The sequence below is a fragment of the Lygodium microphyllum genome, chromosome 29 (assembly GCF_053477565.2).
Source record: "Lygodium microphyllum isolate KBCC chromosome 29, Lygodium_microphyllum_v1.1.10, whole genome shotgun sequence".
Taxonomy (NCBI): Eukaryota; Viridiplantae; Streptophyta; class Polypodiopsida; order Schizaeales; family Lygodiaceae; genus Lygodium; species Lygodium microphyllum.
The window spans coordinates 34,075,524-34,097,483 of NC_141163.1; the positions used below are offsets into that span (position 1 = coordinate 34,075,524).

A 21,960-nucleotide genomic window follows, 5' to 3' on the forward strand; every position below is an offset into this window, starting at 1 on the left:
CACTAGGTATACTACATTGCTTCTCGATTATGATAACTCTAGCAAATGGGGGGAACAAGTTCTTAGGAGGCATGTCAACGTAAAGGGTAAAAGAGATGGTTATCTTAGTGAAGATGAAAATGGATTACACCTAGGAGTTGAGTGAGTACATATATTTTTTCAAAGAACTAGCCTCCAACTACACATGGGCTCCATCTGCATCACTAAGATTTAGAATCTATCACCATCATTAGAGGACACCTCACCCTAGCACACAAGTCAATATCCACATCATGGTGTCACTTGGATCTTGCACAAAAGCTTACAAGCATGGACCCCTTTTGCCACATGCTTATATGTATTTATACATATATGGGAGCCTAAAGTCAAAGCACCTTTTGAAATCCGTTTTTTATAATCTTAATAACCCCCAAGAAAAAGCGAATTTTAAGAAATTTTCCGCGTTGCCCGATCGGTTTCGACCTGGTCTACAAAGTTGCAGAAGAAACTTTTTTCAGATTCTTCACGGATTTGAAGTTACGAAGGCGCAGACTGCTGGCTACATGCAATTTGCTTCTCTCTTTCACCACACCAACTTTCCACTCTATCCTTCTTGTAAATATATTATAATAATGTGCTTTGGGCACCTACCTCTTGTAATCTAGCTCCATTTCTCTATTTTGTATACCACCACCCTTGGCTTCTTGCATGATGACCAAGGTGGAGACTTGTCCCATCCACTATTCTCCATATTTTCAAAGATGCCATACATCATCTAGGATTATGTTAATCAAGAAGATTAGCTTAATCTAATCCCTCATGGAGGCTATATAAAGAGCCCATGGAGAATGAAGAGGGGGAAGAATGACAATGACAAGCCCATAAGAGCACTCTAGAATACCCTCATCTCTTTGAGGTGAGCTATGAGTGAGTTCTTTTATTATGTAGCATAATGGCAAGCTTCCTCTACCTCTTCTCCTATTATCTCCCTCTCTTCTCATCTTCTCATTCCTTGTAGCATAATGGCAAGCTTCCTCTATCTCTTATCCTATTATCTCCCTCTCCTCTCATCTCTCTCTCATATTCTAATATGGTGTCTAGTACATATATTCTCTCTTGTAAATTTGTGTCTTGGTTCTCTTGATTCTCTTTGAGAAAAAGGATGTCCTAGCCCATCCTCCCTTTGGCTAGGTGGTGCCCCTCTTTAGTTCTCTTAGTGAGGATTGGAGGTTGGATAGGTAAGAGGCAACCCGTTCATCATTTCATCCCTCAGTAGCAGTCTTATTCTGGCTCTAATTACTTATCAAAAAAAAAAAAAAAAAAAATAGAGAATTTGAAGGTTGGAATAGATGTAGAGCTTAAATGCTATGCCAAGGACAAGGATGAGGTTAGATGAGAGATTCACAAAAAAGTCAAAATTGTCACGTGTGTAGCTATGTGCTTAGCGGACAAAATCAGCAATTAAATTGATACTTGGATTCGAAGACCCAAGGCAAGAATACTAGAGCTTGGCAAACTTTCAAGGATAAAGTAATAAAAGCCTTTGGTTTGAGCCTAGGACTTCATTCTATCAAAAAGCATCACTAAGAGTAATATCTTATGCAAGTATCAAAGAAAGAGAGGTACAGAAAGTTCTGCAATAGGTTATGGGCAATGTTTACTCCAAATCTTAATGAGGATTCAGACATGTTGAGGACTGTTTAGAAAAATTAAACAAAGTTCATCCAAATTGGCAAAGAGAAGGTTAGATGCATGAAGGCAATTTGGAAGTAACAGAGGTATACTGACTGCAAAATAGCTCCCTTTCAGCTTGCAATAAGAACTGAGGATCGCAAAAACTCCCATAATGGCTACTGCTATGAACAGCATGCAATCTGATATTCTACTTGCTATACAGAACTAAATCAGTCACTATATATGTGGGAAACATCAGAGATGAGGACCATGTTTTGCCTCACATTTCGTTGTATGTATGCCTTTTTGTAGCCCCTTAGTTCATTCAGGTTCCCCTTCTCAGAAATGTTGCTAAGGGGAGGTGTTGAGAGTGAATATCCAGCTCCATCTCACGGGCATTTTGCACCAAATCTTGGGCACCCAATTTTGCCACATCTCAGCATTTAGGTCTATCCATAGGCAGGACATTGTATATACTCACTCTATATTCAGCATTTTGAGCACTTAGGGTTCACATACTAGGTCAATCATTACTTTACCACTGTGCACCTTTATTTCCATCATATGCTAATCAACTTTCAAATTCACATAAAACATGTGATCTCCTTCCAAAGTAGAGGAAAATCCAAGCAAATTTGAGAAAGGCATATCTTTGTGCTTGCCAAAGAACTGATATTTAAAGACCCATATGCACAGCCCACAACCATGCCACCAGTGTGGATGTAAATTCTCAGCCTTCTATTTTCCATGATAGTTACAGCAATCACTCTACAATATATTTTCACTATTAAAGACAAATCAGTCACTCTAAACTTTTCACTCTATTGCCTCCATGGACCTGGCAGTTCTTGTAAATAGAAAATTGGTTCCACAAAAAAGTGGACATGCACATGCCAAATTTCACTACCCAAATAGAATGGATTCTTTCCAGAGGAGTGTATTATGTAGCAACTAAATGGAGCAACTATACATCAATGATAAGAAAATGATGTTCCCTCTGCTTTATAGGCATAAAGGGAACGACACATGAATTCAAGGATTGTGTTTGAACTTCAACAAAATGCCTATTCCACCTGCTGCCTTTTGCTTGTGAAGTTTGTTTACTGCTGAGCAGCTTCGGATCAAACCATGTATAGCACCCAATGACCACATGCTTATACTACACCTTGCAAGAGCATAGACCATCATCACCAATACAAAAATAAATAGAAGAAAGAAAGTGCAATAGGAGAATTCAAATTCCAATGGATCTCCACTACCTTGTCCTATTGGCCTATGTCTTCTTTGCACTCGAGCCTCTCGAACCCCAAGACAAAAACCTGACGTGCCATTTTTTCTTTGCAACATGCAAGATTGATGCCTTACATAAGCAATTCACCCCATGAAGGTTATTCTAAGGTTAGATTTTGCCAACAATCGCATCAACTCATCACACTTAGCCAAGACAATGGCAGTACTGTTAGCAGATACGTCTTGTTCCATGTAGATCTCCTGCTTCTGAGCCTCAATCTGAGCAACACAAGAAAACTGGGAGCTCTAACACTGTCACAGTCTGTCAGTCTTTCTTAGGCATATCAGGTAGAGATTAGGGTTTCTAGGCCTTGATCATTTCATCCAGTCTCTTTCAGCCTGTTCATGTTGCAGTGTGGAGTGAATTTGAGATTTTAGCCACGTGGCAGCCTGGGCGGTATCTTTCATTAGTGGGTGGCCAGTTTTGTGTAGGTGCCATCTTTGGCAGCATCAGGTCGACCTGTCTTCATGCCCTTTGCCTATTTATAGACAGCCACTCACATGCCTCCAACATCATCCCAGCCAGCCATCATTTACTCTCATCTTCCCCAGGCAGATTCTCATCTTCCGCCATCATTCCGACACCCTCACTGACCCACACATGCGGAGCTAATTTTGTGCAGCCTGTATCTGTGTTCAGATAAGTGTTTTCCTTCTGTTTCTTTTGTGTTTCCTCTGCTCTTCTCTTCGCTCTGTGTTCCTTCCCCTTCCATTGCACACTCTCATAAATCAATGGACTCACAGATATTCCATGCAAGACTTTATGCTCTATGAATTGTTTTGGTGAAAATGCAACAATTGACAAAGGGAAAAAAATTGCCCTCAAAATGTACACCCAGGGCATAGTGCTTCAATTTAACACAACATTCAGTATATCTTAATGAACAAGAAACCAGAAATGAACACATTACATGTACTTTAATTGGCCTTTCATAGAAAAAAAGTACTACGCATAAACATCTGAAAACACACCTTTTGACCATCCCCATATTCAAGCCCTTGTAGTACACCACCAGGCGGACCGTCATGTCCAAATTGTGCCTGTCATCCAGTAGCAATAAATCAATGCTTTACAATAAGACTTTACTGCCATATTTACTGCATCAGTTAAGTTTGTGCTATAAAAGAGGAATTTACAAAAAATGAAACAAAACGGCCAGAGTCCACCAGGGCCCAACAAGACCAAACCCAGATTAACAATTTCCAGAACAATTTGTACCTTTCCCAACAAATGTCTAGGAATCAGTTGGTTCTCTTACAAACCAGATGGAAAACTGGAGTTCAATGAATAATTACTGGTAAACACACAAGCAGTAGCTTTCAAGCTAAGATATGTTTCAGCACAAAAGATGATCATAATGTAAAAGGCACCCGTGCTTATCAATGTAGCACAAGAAACCTCCAAACATTGTCAAATTTCTAGGTTCGCCTGCACATAACTATTTACATTTATCATTTGTTTTGGTATGTCATGTGAGTACATTCCACTGACTCCTAGAAGTGAACCGTGTGCTTTGTAAATTCCCATGTCTTAAGCTTGAAACATGTAGACACAATAGCTAGTCTTTCATTCAATAGTCTGCACCTAAGGAACATCTATTTCATGGAGCATGCATCATACAAATCGGCCTCCAGTGATCTGTCATACAAATGGACCTTTGGTGATCCACAACTTCCCTCCCAAAACTCCATCCCTCAAGACTGCACCTGTGCAGCCAAAATTTTCAACCACTTACTCGTACAGAACAGTTATAGCATCTGAATGCCCATTTCCTTCCTGTACTAGCCCATCATTGCTCTTCACACTCTTTTCATGTTGTAACATGGGATACAACATCTTCTCTCAGCAATGGACATGTGACTCAACAGCACCAGCTAGACAAACTAGGCAGGGAATCACTTACAAACTCGCCAATAGGGCCCAGCAGATCAGACTATCAACCTCAATCATTATGGCACCCACCTTCAGATTTTAGATTCAGAGGCACAGGGGTACCAATCACGGTCCATGAATTAGACATTCTAGGTAAGAAGCTAGAGCACATTCATATAGTGGATCGCATTTTATTTTTCCTTTCCATGATGAGATGTTCCATTAAGTTGTAATTGTTGTTTGAATCATGCAGTATCAAGAATCCTAGAGCCTACATCTATGTGTGCGCACACACACTTACTTAGAACAATGTGTGCGAACCTTAGAATTAAGGCACAATTCAGAGTGCCCCATGTCAATAGTGGCCAATCACAAGAACTGAGCGTCCCAAGTCCTCAAAATGCAAGAATGGAGTCTCATCATTAAATTCTAGTGGGGTGCGTCCCAAATAAATGACATGGCCCATGTTCCCATCCCTCAAAAGGGGAGGGGTGACTCACTATCCCCGAACATGTCTTACAGCCTTGGACATCTTGTATGGGCACCAATAGCATAGGCCATTGACTACTGACCATTTGGTCACAAGGTGTGAATGTGTCTTAAAGTGAGGATGGCTAAAGGGTCTTGTAAATGCACTCTAGGGTTAGGGTTGTTATAGAGTCCTATAACTAGGATTCAAAGCTCATTCGTGCGGCATCTCTCATGAGATCACACTTGAACTCAAGACCCTAGACAGCTCCATGCACACCATGGGATCATATGGGACAACAACCTGTGCAAGGCACTTGACATGAGATGTTGCTGACCCCAAGCTCGGGGGGAACCCATTTAGGCTCTCTATGGCTGAGAGGTGAGCTTGACTTCCACCCTCTATATGGCCTTTGTCATGTCATGTGCGCAAGTTGGAGATCTATGGCAGTGTTTCATTGTATGAAAGCAGCAGCCTGCTCTCTATCACAAACACAATCACATTCACAAACCCATTGGAGGCTCACAAGACTGTGATGGTCCATTATTGACAGTCTACTCCATTCGTAAATAGGGTGGTATGTGATGCTACTAGGACAAAACATGCAAGCAAGTGCAGAACATGGTGAGTTTTCTTGTTTGTGATGTTTACAGCCAAACAGTTTGGCATAGTGGCCCTCCCAATTTGATGGTTACAGGATTGGTTGGTAATGGAGCTTGCCTAAGCACCCTCTTGACCTAAAAATTACATTAGCCTGACTTAAACAGCCCCAAAACATGCTTAATCAATGAACATACATTCTTATTAAAATGAAATGTGATCCTAGAGAGTTATTGTGTGCCGCATGCAAAACCCTAATTAAGGTGCCCCAAACTTTCTATAAATAGGCATGCAACCCACCACTCTCCCTCAATCTTGTTTTTGAAAGTTCCAAGAGATGTATCTCTACTAGCCACACCCCGTTCCCGGAGGACATTGCGGTCAAAGATGTTGGGATGTAAAGGTCCTTTATTCACCTCCATGTATTGTACACGTGTATTATTATATTGTACATGTGAATGCACCCTTACGTGCCCTAAGTATAAATACATTTTATTCTTTGTGTACCAACATTGTTGGTACACCCAAATCATATCGTACTCTCTCTCTGCAACTCTCACTCACCTCCACACTTCCACTACTACAAATCTTCAAGCTTTCATTAGCACCACTCTTAATAACTAGTATCGGAGCATAGATTGTGCATGCTTCCCGAGACCGGTAGGTAGGCTGCAGCTCAACAAGTCAAGCATGACCTGATGGGACCAGCGATAGACGCAAGCACACCAAATGGACTACTTGGCAAGCACACCAGACGGACTACTCAACAGGCGCAAGCAACAGGCACACCAAACGGATTGCTCGACAAGTCGAGTGTGACTTGATGGGACCGGCTGACGGGGCTGAAGGCTGACGAGACCAGCGTGCAGGTCAAAACAGGAGACACAGGCTGCACGCAAGCGTGACGAGCTGGCGCCAGCGGGCTACATGGGTTCCACGCGACAAGAGCTGTCACCTGACTAATGCGATGGGACGACGGGTCAACGGTCCTTCCCCCATTTTTTTTAATCAGCAATTCTTTCAATCTTTCTTATCCCCTTGCTCTGACGAGGGTTCGTGTGTGGAAGCACAGGTTTCAAATTTGTGCAAATTTGAGCTTGGAAATTTGGGGCTTTTCCCAAATTTGATGTTGTTTATGCTTGACAGTGACATTTGTGTCAAAAATTGCAGACATTGTGCATGTTGACCTCAATTAAATTGGGGATTTTACCAAATTTGTTGGAATTTTGCTCATCTGAGTAAAATTTCTTGACATTGGACCCTAAAAATTTTGGGGCTTCTCATGTATTTATGAAATTTTCCTCAACTGGGTCAAACTGGCTAACATTTACAAACTGTCGAACCTGGAAATTTGGGATTTTGTGCAGATTTTGGTAAATTTCTACAATATTTGCTCGTGTGGTGGCTGGTTTATGTAAAAACAACAGAGGTTTATTTTTGGTTGGGCAAGAACAGCAGTGTATTTGCTGGTTTAGCTTGTGCTCTTGTAGTTCAATGCATTTACACTTGGGTTTGTGATAAAATAGCTGCAACTTCTTCCCATTCTAATATTGAGAGTTTGATGGAAATCAAACGGTTTGATAGTCAGGGCTTTGACCTTTGGAAAGACCATATGCACGGCACATTGTTCTTAAAATAAAAGATTGTGAGGATGCTTTGCAGGAAGATAAACCCGCACAAATGTCTGATGCAGATTGGGCCAGAGTCAACAAAAAGGTTGTGGCTTATATAAAGATGCATGTCACTGATGACATTTTGATAGACATTAAGGGCTTAGATACTGGTCATGCAATATGGGAGAAGTTGAAAACTACCTATGAGATCACTGCACCTGTTAATCTGGTGCATTTAATGCACAAGTTGGTGAATATACGACTGGATGAGTCCAAGCCTACAGTTGAGCACTTGAGTGCATTTACTGGTATTTTAAATCAACTCAAGGATGCTAATTTGGATTTTGATGATAAGTTGAGGGTGATCTTTCTGATTATGACACTACCTGATTCCTGGGAGACCTTGGTAGTTTCTCTCAGTAATAACCCCAATCTCTTATATGATGGTGTGAGGGGTTCAATTTTGAATGAAAAAATTAGACATAAGTCTAGTGGAGAAGGCAACAACTCAGCTTACAATGTTAGAGGCATGGCTGAAACAAAAATGCAAATGTTGGACAGAGAAGTAGAAGTAAGAGCAAAGAAAAGGAAAAAAGTGATGTTACTTGCTATCAGTGTGGTCGGAAGGGCCACAAGAAGTTTGATTGCAGGTACTACAAAAAGGAACAAGAGAGAGAAGAATGCAAGAGACAAAAAGAAGAAAGAGGATAAGACAGTTGTATCTAAGGCAACCAAAGACAAGGAAAAGGCCAATGTGGCCTCCAGTGTAGTCATGCAGGAGCTCTCGGATGCAGAGATTGATGTATTATGTGCAATAGATTATAATGCCCTTGTATGTCACATGCAGGACATGCAAATTACCAAGGCTGACGTGATTGACACACTTTTGTCAGTTAATGACAGTGTCACTCACACTTGGATCATAGACACTGGTGCCTCTTTCAATGTAACTCCTTGCTTGGAGTGTTTTGCTATGTTCAATGCAAGCAGTTATGGAAAAGTATATCTTGGAAATAACTGTGCCTACAGCATTGATGGCATAGGCACAGTACACTTGTCTTTGGATAATGGGCAAGAGCTTGTATTGAAAGATGTTAGATATATGCCTAGCATCAAGAAGAGTTTACTATCTGTTGGTCAACTTGACTTGCATGGTAACACTACACTGTTAGGTGGTGGTTTGAGAAAATTGAAGGGTTCCATGCTGATTGCAAAAGGAACCAAGAAGGGCACTTTGTATTGTCTGCACTGTAAAGCTTTGAATGGCAAATTTCTTGCAATAGCTGAAATTGGTTGTCATTTGGAGTTATGGCACAAGAGATTAGGCCATATGAGCCAGAAAGGACTTGATGTCCTTACCTCTTTGAAGAGGGTTGATGGAAAATGCTCTAAACTTGACTTTTGTAATGACTATCAATTTGAAAAGTAAATAAAATTCTCCTTTTACTCTAGTGCCTCCCGTAAGTCCAATGTCTTGGACTTAGTGCATTCTGATGTATGTAGTATGCCCATGAAATCATTGGGTGGTGCTGCATATTTTGTCTCCTTTATTGATGATTGTTCCAAAAAGATTTGGTTATACCTGTTGAAAAAGAAAAGTGAAGTGTTTGTTGTTTTTAAAACTTTTCATGCATTTGAGACAACTCAAACACGTAGAAAGCTGAAATGCTTAAGAACTAATAATGGGGATGAGTTCACATCTATTGAATTCGAGTCTTTTTGTGACTTGCATGGTATTAAGAGGGAGCTTACAGCTCCTTACAACCCTTCTTCAAATGGGGTGGCTGAAAGATATAATAGAACTATGAAAGAGTGCGGTACAAGCTGTCCATTGCTAATCTCCCTTATGAATTTTGGGGGAGGCACTCAAAACCGTAGTTCACATTTGCAACCACTCTCCAAATAGGTCCTTAAATAATGGCATCCCTAAGGAGGTTTGGTCTGGCAAATCGGCCTCATATGACCATTTACGCATATTTGGCTGTGATGCTTTTGTGCATGTTAGAGATAAGCTGAGCAACAAACTTGACCCAAAATCCACCAAAGGCATTTTCATGGGCTATGGTGATGAGGGTGAATTTGGCTACAAAGTGTGGTTACCTCAATCCAAGAAAATTATTCGCAGCATAATGTTATGTTTAATGAGGCGAAATTGCTGAAAGGTACTTTAGCCTCTAATGAAGATATGAAAAAGATGAAATTTCAGAATTTGCAGCCACCTATTACTTCAAAAAATGAGCCTCATGATACTGTACCACAGGATGAAACTCATGATGAGCCGGTTAATTTTGAGCTAGATGATGATGGACAGCAAATAGGAGCACAAGGAGGTCATGGACATCAAGATAGGCTTGCTGATTATGTAAATGCAAGTGCTAATAATGAAAATGAAGGTGATGTATCGCATGAACAGCACGCTGAAAATGGCTTACAGCAGCCAATAAATGTTGAAAATAACATACCTCCAGATGTAGACCCAATTCCTGAAAATGTTGATCATTGGGTACACAGGGCTACACGCGTAAAAAGGCAACCACATAGATTTGAACCCTCCTTGCATTATATGATACTTATAGATGAGGGTAAGCCTCTTACATACAAAGAGGCCAAGTCATGCGAATTCAACACTAAGTGGGAGCTAGCTATGCAAGAAGAGATTAAATCTCTATATGCAAATGATACTTGGGATCTTGTGTTGTTGCCCAAAGGAAGGAAGCCTCTTCCAAACAAATGGGTTTACAAAGTAAAAACAGTTAATGGGAAACCCAAGTACAAGGCAAGACTAGTTGCTAAAGGGTATGCACAGAAGAAAGAGATTGACTTCCAAGAGGTCTTCTCACCTGTTGTGAAGATGACCACTCTGTGTGCTTTTTGCTCTCACTGTTGTATTGGACTTAGAGCTGTACCAAATGGATGTAAAAACAACTTTCTTGCATGGTAGCATTGATGAGGAAATTTACATGAAACAACTGGAGAGCTTTGTAGTCCTGGACAAGAGTAGATGGTGTGTAAACGAAAACGCAACTTGTATGGGCTGAAGCAAGCACCACAGCAGTGGTACAAAAATTTTGACACTTTTATGCTATCTCATGGATTTATGCACAGCCATACAGATCATTGTTTGTACATGAAAAAGGATACAAATGGTTAGCCCCATCATACTTGTTTTGTATGTGGGTGATATATTGCGAGCTGGGAAAAGAAAGACTAGCTTGGATGCTCTCAAAAATCAGCTGAAATCAGCCTTCTCCATGAAAGATTTGGAAAATGCAGAGCATATTTTGGGCATGAGGATTCGCAGAGATAGAATGCAGAAATTGTTGTTTTTATCTCAAGAAAAGTACATTGAAAAGGTATTGGACAGATTCAACATGGCTGAAGCTAAGCCTTTTGAGATACCCTTACCTCCTTATCTTAAGCTTAGTAAAGCCAACAACCCAAAAGATGATGTGGAAGCAAATGCTATGAAGGGAGTCCCTTATGCATCAGCTCGTGGCTCTCTTATGTATGCTATGGTTGCTACTCGACCAAACATTGCTCATGCAGTAGGAGTTGTTAGCAAGTTTATGTCAAATCTTGGCAAAACACATTGGAAGGCTGTCAAGTGTATTCTTCGATACCTAAAGGGTACACAAAGAAAGTGTATTTGCTATGGGCAAGGTGCACTTAGTTTGCAAGGTTGTTGTGATGCCGACATGGCAGGTGACTAGGACACTCGTAGGTTCACCAGCGGGTATGTCTTTACAGTTGCTGGTGGGGCCGTTTCTTGGTGTTCCAAGTTGCAGAACGTCGTCACACTGAGTACTACTGAAGCTGAATACATATCAGCTACTACTGAAGCTTCTAAGGAAGCTATATGGTTGAGCAGACTTGCAGAGGATCTCGGCAAGTCTATAGATACTGCAGTTTTGGGATGTGATAGCCAGAGTGTTATGTCTCTGGCTAAGAATGCCATGTATCATTCATGCACAAAGCATATAGATGTGCAATATCACTTTATCATACAGATTTTGAAAGGTGGTCTAATCACATTGATCAAGATCAAAACAAAGGATAACCCTGCAAATGTTCTTACTAAAAGTCTAAGCAAAGCTCAGCATGAGCATTGCATACAACTAGTGGGAGTTGATTAGAGGTTCACTTCGGACCTTAAGTGGAAGATTGTTGGGATAAAGGCCCGTTTGACCTCCATGTATAGTACACACACACTACTCAATTGTACATGTGAATGCACCCTTAATATGCCATAAGTATAAATACATTTTATTATTTGTGTACCAACACATTGTTCTCACTCCTTGAACTGTTTCACATCCCCAGATGAGATCCAACACGGAGTCCCTTATGCAAAAGCTTGTAGCTCTCTTACATATGCTATGGTTGCTACTCGGCCAGATATTGCTCATGCAATGGAAGTTATCAACAGGTTTATGTCAAATCTTGGCAAACCACATTGGAAGGTTGTCAAGTGTATTCTTCAATATCTAAAGGGTACACAAAGAAAGTGTATTTGCTATGGGTAGGATGCACTTAGTCTACAAGGTTATTATGATGCAGACATGGCAGGTAACTTGGACACTCGTAGATCCACTAGCGGGTATGTCTTTACAATTGTTGGTGGGGCCATTTCTTGGTGCTCCAGGTTGCAGAACATTGTAGCACTGAGTACTACTGAAGCTAAAAGCATATCAGCTACTGAAGCTTCTAAGGAAGCTATATAATTGAGCAAACTTGCAAAGGAACTCGGCATGTCTATGAGTACTCCAGTGTTGGGATGTGATAGCCAGAGTGTTGTGTATCTGGCTAAGAATGCCATGTATCATTCACGCACAAAGCATATAGATGTGCAATATTACTTTATCAGACAGATTCTAGAAGATAGTCTAATCACATTGATCAAGATCAAAACACAAGATAACCCTACAGATGTTCTTACTAAAAGTCTAAGCAAGGCTCAGTATGGGCATTGCATACAACTAGTGGGAGTTGGTTAAATGTTCACTTCGGACCTTTAAGTGGGAGGTTGTTGGGATGCAAAGGTGCTTTATTCACCTCCATGTATTGTACACGTGTATTATTATATTATACATGTGAATGCACCCTTACGTGCCCTAAGTATAAATACATTTGATTCTTTGTGTACCAACATTGTTGGTATACCCAAATCATATCGTACTCTCTCTCTGTCACTCTCACTCACCTGCACACTTCCACTGCTGCAAATCTTCACGCTTCCATTAGCACCACTCTCAACAAAAGACTTCCATTGCTATCTCCTACCATCTAGCGCCTGATTCCATCCTCCATCACCCACATCCAATCAATCTCATTTTCGCAAGTTCCAAGAGATGTATCTCTGCTGCCCACACCCCGTTTGCACAGGACATCGTGGTCAAAGACTTCCATTGCTATCTCCTACCACCTGGCACCTGATTCCAGCCTCCATCACCCACATCCAACTGTCACCTGCAAATCCATCACTGCAAACTTGTGTTTGCTGCCAAGATTCCATCTCCAGCTACCGGTGTCATCATCTAAGCTGCATTTACTGTCATCAGGGGACTTTGGAGATGTCGCCATCATCCAAGTCCTGTCACCTTGACTTGACTACCTACATTTGATCTTCTCTCTACAACAGAAGAGAAACATGAACAGGGAGAGAAAAGAGAGAACAACAAGAGAGGAGAGAAACAAGAGATATTATGCACTGAATCCGAATGGAAAGCTGAACACAATGGCGGACTGATCAATCCCTGCGCGTAGCCCAAGGAATTAATGAGGGCACCAAATCACACTCATGATGATGGCTGCACTAGATGTGCAGAATGTCAGAGATGGAGTGTGCTGAACCTGCAAAAGAGTGTGAATAATCCACCACAAGCAAAGCAGGGCTATAAATAGCCAAACCCTACCAAATCTGGCCAACTTGATCAGGCAGCCCAATAAATGATGCAATCAGCCAATCAAATCTGACCGACCAGCCTGCACTGCTAACGAAAATACTGGCACCGAACTCTACACAAGCCACCCACAATCTGACCACTGAAACAAACTGCCCAGCCATTGAAAAAGAAATGCAAGTGTGATGGTGCCAATGTGAGCACTCTCAAACTTCACTTGAAAAGAAATGCACACAAAAGAATGGGCTGAAATAGTCAGAGCTTCTATGTATCTATCAGACTCTGACAAAGTTCACAACCAGAAGATGGCAGAATCACAAAATTCAAGCTAACAACATGGTATACTCTGCACCAATTTCCTCCCCTCTCGTATGAGGGATACCCTCACTTGGGAGGAGCTAGTCCCCATGGTGATTGAGCAAGATGCACATCACAAGGGGACAAATTCTGATGGAGCCAAAGCACAAAGCCATGACGTTGCGGCATCACCTTTAGGTAAAGGACAAGCAAAGCAGAAGAAAGGAAAGAAGAAGTCCACAAAATCAATGTCATATTCAAACTCTGATACAGATTCAAAGGGCAAGCACAAAGGATATCCCAAGTGCCCTCACTCTGGGAAGACCTCACACCTCAAGGGGAAGTGTTGGAAGAAATACCCTCACCTTCATCCAAAAGCAAAAGATGGAGCTACATCATCAAAGCCCCCCTCTACCTCTACTTCATAGTCCATGCAAGCTATTAGTTATGAGTCAATGTTCTTTCACATCCATGAGATGGAGGAGCCTTCTTTGATTGTCTCAGCTTTTGTCCATTGATAATGGTGCATCAAGTCATATGACTTCTCAAGCCTCAAGGAGATTGGCTTCAAGATCTCCATTGATCAAAGGCTGCACAATCACTCATGGTGAAGCTCCTTCAATGCTAATTTGTGGTGTTGGCACCTTGCAACTAGTGCCTGACCATTCATCGAGCTCCCTTTCAAAAGTTGTACATAATTGGGACTTTGGGATTCCATCTCCTCTCAGTTTATGCCCTTAACAGACTTGCTACTGAGGTTGTCTTCATCGAGGAAGCAGCCTTTGTTGAGGATTCTTCTTTGAAAGCCATTCTCGTGACAACTTGGCAAAAGAGAAAGCTATACAAGCTCCCTTCCCCTTTCATTGTAAAGCGCCCTCTGAGGCAAATTTCCAATCTTGCACCCACTCCCACCACTCATCCCACAGGTTCTATCCCATCCCCCACCATCTCCTCTGGTGGTTTGATGGCATGTGGATTCCCTAGCCCTTTGTGTTTTAAAGGAGGGTTCCTAAGATTCTTGAGGAGCTTCTCAGATTTCAATCTTCTATGGGCCTTTCCTTCATGCAACGGCATCTTTCCTTTGTCATTGAGCCACCATCCCCTACTAGCATACCTTTTTCTCGCCCTTGGTCCTTATCATTTTCTTTTGGCAAGTTATGGCACCATCGATAGCTCTTCGCTATTATCTCTTAGTTGGATGAAAGGCTTAGTTGACACATACTCAACTAGAGGTTTTTGTAGAGATCTATTCAAGGCCTCTCCATTTCCATTTGCCTATGGTGGCCTCCCATTGCATCAGGCTTTCTTCTAGATAGAGGGTCTTACTCATTGGTTAGCATTATTCTTCGATGGACTTCACAACACTAGCACTCCTATTACCCTCGAATCTATTCCATCTCCACCAGCCTTCCAAAACATCTAGGATCTGAGAGGGGGTATTAGTAGTCACATGTGTCATGTACAATCATCTCCTGGATGTGAGCCTAAGTCAAACAAGGACATTAGGAGCTCTATCGTTGTAATTGTCTATCATTTTATCTGTTTTAAACATTTTTTATGGAGGGTACATCCGTGAATTTTGTTTTGGGCATTGTGACCTTTTTGGTCAATTGGGTGGGCTTTTTTTGGGCACCCGCATTTTGAGCCTAGCCACTTGTGTACAAATTGTGGTCCAATTTGCCTATTTATAGGTAGCCTACCCCCTCACTCCATTCATCCATTGTGATCCATATGAATCATGATCACCCAGCCCTCCTCATTCTTCTCTCATACCCCTACTACTATCTAGCGCCCACACTGACACTCAATGTTGCGTGTTGGGACTGACCATTGTAGCCTTGTATCTTTTAGCCATCAGTCAATTAGTTCCATCTCTCTCATGTGTTTCATTCAGTCTCCTTTTCTATTTGCTCTATGTTCACTTTCCTTTCCAATGTGCACTCTCACACAGGCAACAGGCCTATACCATGGACACTAACCACAATGGTGAATACAATTACGCAGGCTGGACTGCAGCATGGTTACAATGTTGGAAGCTGATCCTCTTTGTATGTCATAATGTATATAGATAAAAAATGTCCATGCCACAATACATATTCATATTATGCGCATTTATGCTTCCATGCATGACATAAAAATATTCATGCAAGTATGCATACTCACTTAATATGGGCATGTCCATGCACGACATCTAATCGATCAATGTGCATGCATACATGAATACATATACACACACCAAAGGTGCATAGTAAAGAGATTCATACTCAAGAATTCATTTTCAAATTTTGGATTCGAATTTATGTGCATCCGGATCTCATGTTTCAAATATAATGACACAGAATAAATGTGGATATGCAAAACTGATACTACTAAATAACTTGGAATATCATCAACACTTCAACTCAGAATGCAGTAAATGGGATATAAAACCTTATGCTTGGACAATTTCTTCAAAGACAAGAAGCAATAGATCAAAGAATACCTCAAAAGATCCTCAAAGAAACCAGGTTTATTTTTCAGTTCTTCAGGTGAAAAGCCACCATACTTTTCACCAAGTTGTGCTTTAAGCTCATCTGGCTTGACATCTTCACACAAGGATCAAGCTAGCTCAAACAATGTTTTAGTACAGCCATACCCATAAATCACACAAACAAGGCCCAGCAAAGACCTACTCAATAAACTTCAACCTATGTTAGGGCCAAGCATAAAACAGCTCTCACTACAAGGTATTGACCACTTACACAAGCCAAAGGCATAGATTTTGATTGACTTCAATCTTACAATTGTCACAGTTTTCACACCAACACCAGCCAATACCTGAAATCATCCAGCACCAGATAGCATTAAGCTCAATTTGGTGATCCATACCTTGTGACTTAGAGTATTCCATCAGAGAGAAAAGGTAGCTTCTTAAAACAAGTGACATCATAAGTTGCTTTTCAAGAGAAATTTCTTAGCTGCATGAAAGTTCATCATTGGTTAGATCAGATTATATGCATTCAGAAGATGTCGATTCAAACAATGTTATTCTTCTCAAATTGTTGAGCAGTCACACAAATTGTCTCAATAATCATCACATCAATAATGCAATCCATTGAAATTTCCCATTTTTTTGGTCCAGTGGATTCATAAACTAGAAGCAGAGGAAAAATAAAGAGTAAGAGAACTGTGTGCAGGACGAAGTAAGGTTTCTAGACTGCTAATTATACTTGAACTATTCCCTCTTTAGTGGACACTTCATATCTCCAAAACACGAGAAGTTCAGACTCTTTTGAAGTGGAAAACACTTATAACCAGCACCCCTCCTGCTGATCATTCCAATAGCATCTTATAAAGCGGATATATACCCTGATTTACATAGCATCCACCAAAACTACTATATAGTTGAGAGTATAGCTAACCTAAGTGCAGTGAGTCCTTCCACATTAAGTGTGACAATCCTACAATTGTCATACCTATGTTAAATGGCTTGGATTTTCACTTTATTTTTTCTAATTTAATGTTCTTCCAAACGTTTGATACTATGTGCAAATTTCACTCTAGCTCTACTCCACCTTGAAAGCCAATGACCACCAAAGTTGGGTAGAGCTTACTTAAGGATATTATGAAATCTCCATATACTATGGTTTATAAAACTGGTTATGCAGTAAAGCAATGAAAATGCTCTTTTGTGAGAAAAAGAAACTACTGGCTATTAATCTCCACATAGATCAAAGAAAGAGGAATGAGTGTGATACCCCAAGTAAATATGGATACAAATATACAAATGCAATCAAAAGGGACAAAGCCTTACAGCAAGAAACTATCCTTTACATTTTCAAATTTGACATAAACCATTGTGATGTCATTTTGGGTAAGATTAAGCAAAAAAGAAACAATGTTTTTCTTGATTATGATAAGAATATTAGTAGTCATGGTCATCTCCTAATTGTCAACTCCACACTAAGCCATAGTTACTTGGAACAGGGAATAGGAACAGGAATGAGACCAACTCGAACAGGGAAAATGTCCAAGATCAAGGAACAGCACATGTCTTAAGTGCCCAAATATGCCCAGCATGACCCAAATCGCCCCAAATTGTCCCAATAGGCCCCCAATGCTACAAATCACCCAAATTGCCTTAAATGCCCCAAATTGCTCTCAACGCCCCAAAAATGCCACAGATTCCCAAATGCCCCGAATGTCCCTCTAATTGCCCCAATACTCCTCAATGCTTCAAATTGACCCAAATGTCCCAAAATCGACTCGATTACCCCCATAGCTCCGAATTGCTTTGAATTGCCCCAAATGCCCCAATTCTTCCAATTTCCCTTGAAATTAGACAATATAAATGCATGCTTACCTTGGAATTGAGGATAGGCTGAAATTTGATTGTGATTTGCAAGAGTTGATAATGCATCAAATTTGAGCTTTGCATGGACTCGTGATTGGCTTGTGACTTGTCTTGACACTTGGAATCTTCAACCCGAGAGAGAGAGAGAGAGATTAGTGTGTGCACATTAAGCAATGGCGATGGGTGAACATGTGTAGAAGGGATGTGACACAAGCAAAAAGAAAAAACTAGAAAAAACATCAATTTTTGGTCGGCAGGCTTGGAATGGCCGTTCCAAACAGAGAACGGCAGGTAACGGCGGGAACAGCCTTGGGAATAGCAGGGAACGTTCCTTGGCTATTTCACCTCCTCGGAGGGTTTGGAACGCATTAGGCTTTTCCTACATGCTGGAATGCTTGTTCCCTGTTTTTAGGCACTAAGCCAATAAAAGACATTAGGAGCTTCATCCAATTTTGTCCAGCGTGGTCCAATTGTGCTGTCCAATTTTGGCTAATGTCCTATCTTATGCCCTACCCAAGTTATTTTCAAACCCAATACAATTTCTTTGCACTTTAGGTCACTGAGTCATGTGCACCTATTTTAGGACAGCCAATCAGTTTGGTGACTATACACTCAAATGTTCTATCTACCATCCTTCTAGTCTTCTTCACTCACAACACCCTTGCAAGTTGCTACAGACATATGTCAAAAATAACAGATCATACCATGTCAAAATAAGTGACAATGCAGAGAGACAATAGGGTTTGTGAGGAGTAACACAAAGTGTATACAAGAAACACTAAGAGAGAAAAGAAACTCAGAAACAAGAAGAACACGGTGATGATACACTCAATCATGCTATGAGAAGAAAAACTGATACAACAGAGCCGAAGCTCAGAAGATAACTACACTATCATGTTTGAATCAGGCAGCAACACCTATGGGAAATCTACATAGTAAAGGGAGCGAAACGTAGTCCTCTGAGCAGCGTGCTATCGAAGTAATCACTAGAAAGTGAAGGACAACTGTCGAGGAAGTAAACCGTAGTCCTTTGATGCCAAGGAGTGACCTAGGTAACTGTTGGAGCGCGCGGGTAGCGGAAGCGTGAAGATTTGCAACAGAGGAAGTGAACAGGTGAGTGAGTGAGAGTAAGAGTGACGAACAGATTTGGGTGTACCAACAATGTGTTGGTACACAAAGAGTAAAATGTATTTATACTTAGGGCCCGTAAGGGTGCATTCACATGTACAACATAACAATACATGTGTAAAATACACGGAGGTGAATAAAGGACCTTTACATCCCAACAACCTCCCACTTAAAGGTCCGGAGTGAACCTTTAACCAACTCCCACTAGTCGTATGCAATGCTCATGCTGAGCCTTGCCTAGACTTTTAGTGAGAACATCTGCAAGGTTGTCCTGTGTTTTGATCTTGGTCAATGTGATTAGACCATCCTCCAGAATCTGTCCGATAAAGTGATATCGCACATCAATATGCTTTGTGCGTGAATGATACATGGCATTTTTAGCCAGATACACAGCACTCTGGCTATCACATTCCAACACTGGAGTACTCATAGACATGCCGAGATCCTCTGCGAGTCTGCTCAACCATATAGGTTCCTTAGAAGCTTCAGTAGCTGATATGTATTCAGCTTCAGTAGTACTCAGTGCGACGATGTTCTGCAACCTGGAGCACCAAGAGACGGCCCCTCCAACAACTGTAAAGACATACCCGCTATTGGACCTGCGAGTGTCTAAGTCACCTGCCATGTCTGCATCACAATAACCCTGCAAATTAAGTGCACCCTGCCCATAGCAAATACACTTCTTTGTGTACTTCAGGTATCTAAGAATACTCTTGACAGCCTCCCAATGTGGTTTGCTAGGATTTGACATAAACCTACTAACAACTCCCACTGCATAAGCAATGTCTGGACGAGTAGCCACCATAGCATGCATAAGAGAGCCACAAGCTGATGCATAAGGGACTCCCTTCATAGCATTGGCTTCCATGTCATCTTTTGGGCTGTTGGCTTTACTAAGCTTAAGGTATGGAGGTAAGGGTACTCCGAGAGGCTTAGCTTCAGCCATGTTAAATCTGTCCAGTACCTTTTCAATGTACTTTTCTTGAGATAAGAACAGCAATTTCTGCGTTCTATCCCTACGAATCCTCATGCCCAATATATGCTCTACATTCCCCAAATCTTTCATGAAAAAGCTGATTTCAGCTGATCTTTGAGAGCATCCAAGCTAGTCTTTCTCTTCCCAGCTATCAACATATCATCCACATACAAAACAAGTATGATAGGGCTGCCATCTATATCCTTTTTCATATACAAAAAACGACCTGTCCTGGCTGCTCGTGACCTGTTTGACTGTCGCCTGATCAAAAAACGACCTGTCCTGCCTGCCAGGTCAAAAACGACCTGTCCCTGCCTGCCAGGTCAAAAACGACTTGTCCTGTCTGCCAGGTCAAAAACGACCTATCGCCTGTCTATCAGGCTGTCGCTTGCACAAAACGTGACCTGCAACACTGTCGCCTGACTGTCCAGCACATACACGTGCCTGGAAACAGTGACGACCTGACATGTATGAGTAACGACTTACTGATTTCTCGAAGCGAAGAACTGGTGTTGTCTCACACGGACTTCGAGGAGCGCGAGCACCTTAACCTCAGCTCTGATACCAGTTGTTGGAGCGCGCGGGTAGCGGAAGCGTGAAGATTTGCAACAAAGGAAGTGAATAGGTGAGTGAGTGAGAGTAAGAGTGACGAACAGATTTGGGTGTACCAACAATGTGTTGGTACACAAAGAATAAAATGTATTTATACTTGGGGCTCGTAAGGGTGCATTCACATGTACAACATAACAATACACGTGTAAAATACACGAAGGTGAATAAAGGACCTTTACATCCCAACAGGTAGCAAGACGCAAATCCCAAAGTGTTGAAGCTATCAAGTGCAGGGAGAGCAGCCGAGATACTAATGCCAAGTGGATAATGATGATGCCAGATGATGAAGGATGAGCTGGGCTGCAAAAACACAGATCCTAGCAGTCTTTGTGGCAAACGAGTGACGCCAAGTGATGGAGGAGAAGCCAAGCTACAAAAACGCAAGTCCCAGCAACCCTTATGATAGAGGAATAATGTCAAGTGATGGAGGAGAAGTCAGGCTGCAAAAACGCAGGTCCCAACAACCCTTGTGATAGACGAGTGATGAAATCACTCATGCCCAATGATGTAGACTATTGCCAAACACTAGGATATTGACGCCAAGCTAGAGATGATGACACCTTGTAAGGAGGAGATCTCCACACTAAAAAACGCAGGTGAAGGTGGAGCCTGAAGGAGAAGGGTGCTAACACCAAGCAGATGATGGTGACACCGGGTGGGAGACGCTCCAAACGCAAGGCCTAATAATGGAATAGGGCGCCTAAATCAGAGGGAGGATGAAGGCAGCCACGAGCCACGAACCACAATGTCCTAAAGGGGTGTGAGGGCAATGGAAGGGGCTGATGAGAGAAATGAAGGGTATTTGATGACGAAAGAAGAGGGGTGAAGAATGACTGAAGAGTAGTGATAGGAGTGTAAAGAATGAAAGAAGTGACTGCCTATTTATAGACATAAGTTGTCTAGGGTGACGCACCACTATGTGGGCACCCATTCAAAAAGTAGCCAAAACGTGGACACCATCCCTTCGTGGGACTGTTAGTGCAAAACCCTAAATGAAGTGTGTGAGCTTGAGAAGTGGTTTCTCAACAACATACACTATGTTACATGCAAGGGCTGCATTACCAGGTTGCTTCATCACTTTTTCTGAGTATACATTTCAATTGTTCTATTCAAACTTCCCTACTACTTCTGTAATTAAAAAAAACGTCCTCTCAGAATGGCAGCAAAGGCTAGATAGATGGGCAGCAACTGTCCTCCACTCAGAAAACAGGGAATG

The 21,960-nt window shown here is 41.5% G+C and overlaps 1 protein-coding gene across 4 annotated transcripts in view; it reads right to left on the reverse strand.

Moving 5' to 3' along the window:
* Positions 1–21,960, reverse strand: part of LOC148010517 (fatty-acid-binding protein 2-like) — a 67,483-nt gene that overhangs the window by 29,928 nt on the left and 15,595 nt on the right. For all 4 annotated transcript variants that reach the window (XM_087671785.1, XM_087671782.1, XM_087671783.1 and 1 more), the window contains 3 exons: positions 16,437–16,512; positions 16,178–16,280; positions 3,916–3,984 (listed from right to left, as the gene is read on the reverse strand). In XM_087671785.1, the coding sequence (XP_087527911.1) occupies positions 3,916–3,984; positions 16,178–16,280; positions 16,437–16,512 (248 nt within the window). The remainder of the gene's footprint in view (positions 1–3,915; positions 3,985–16,177; positions 16,281–16,436; positions 16,513–21,960) is intronic.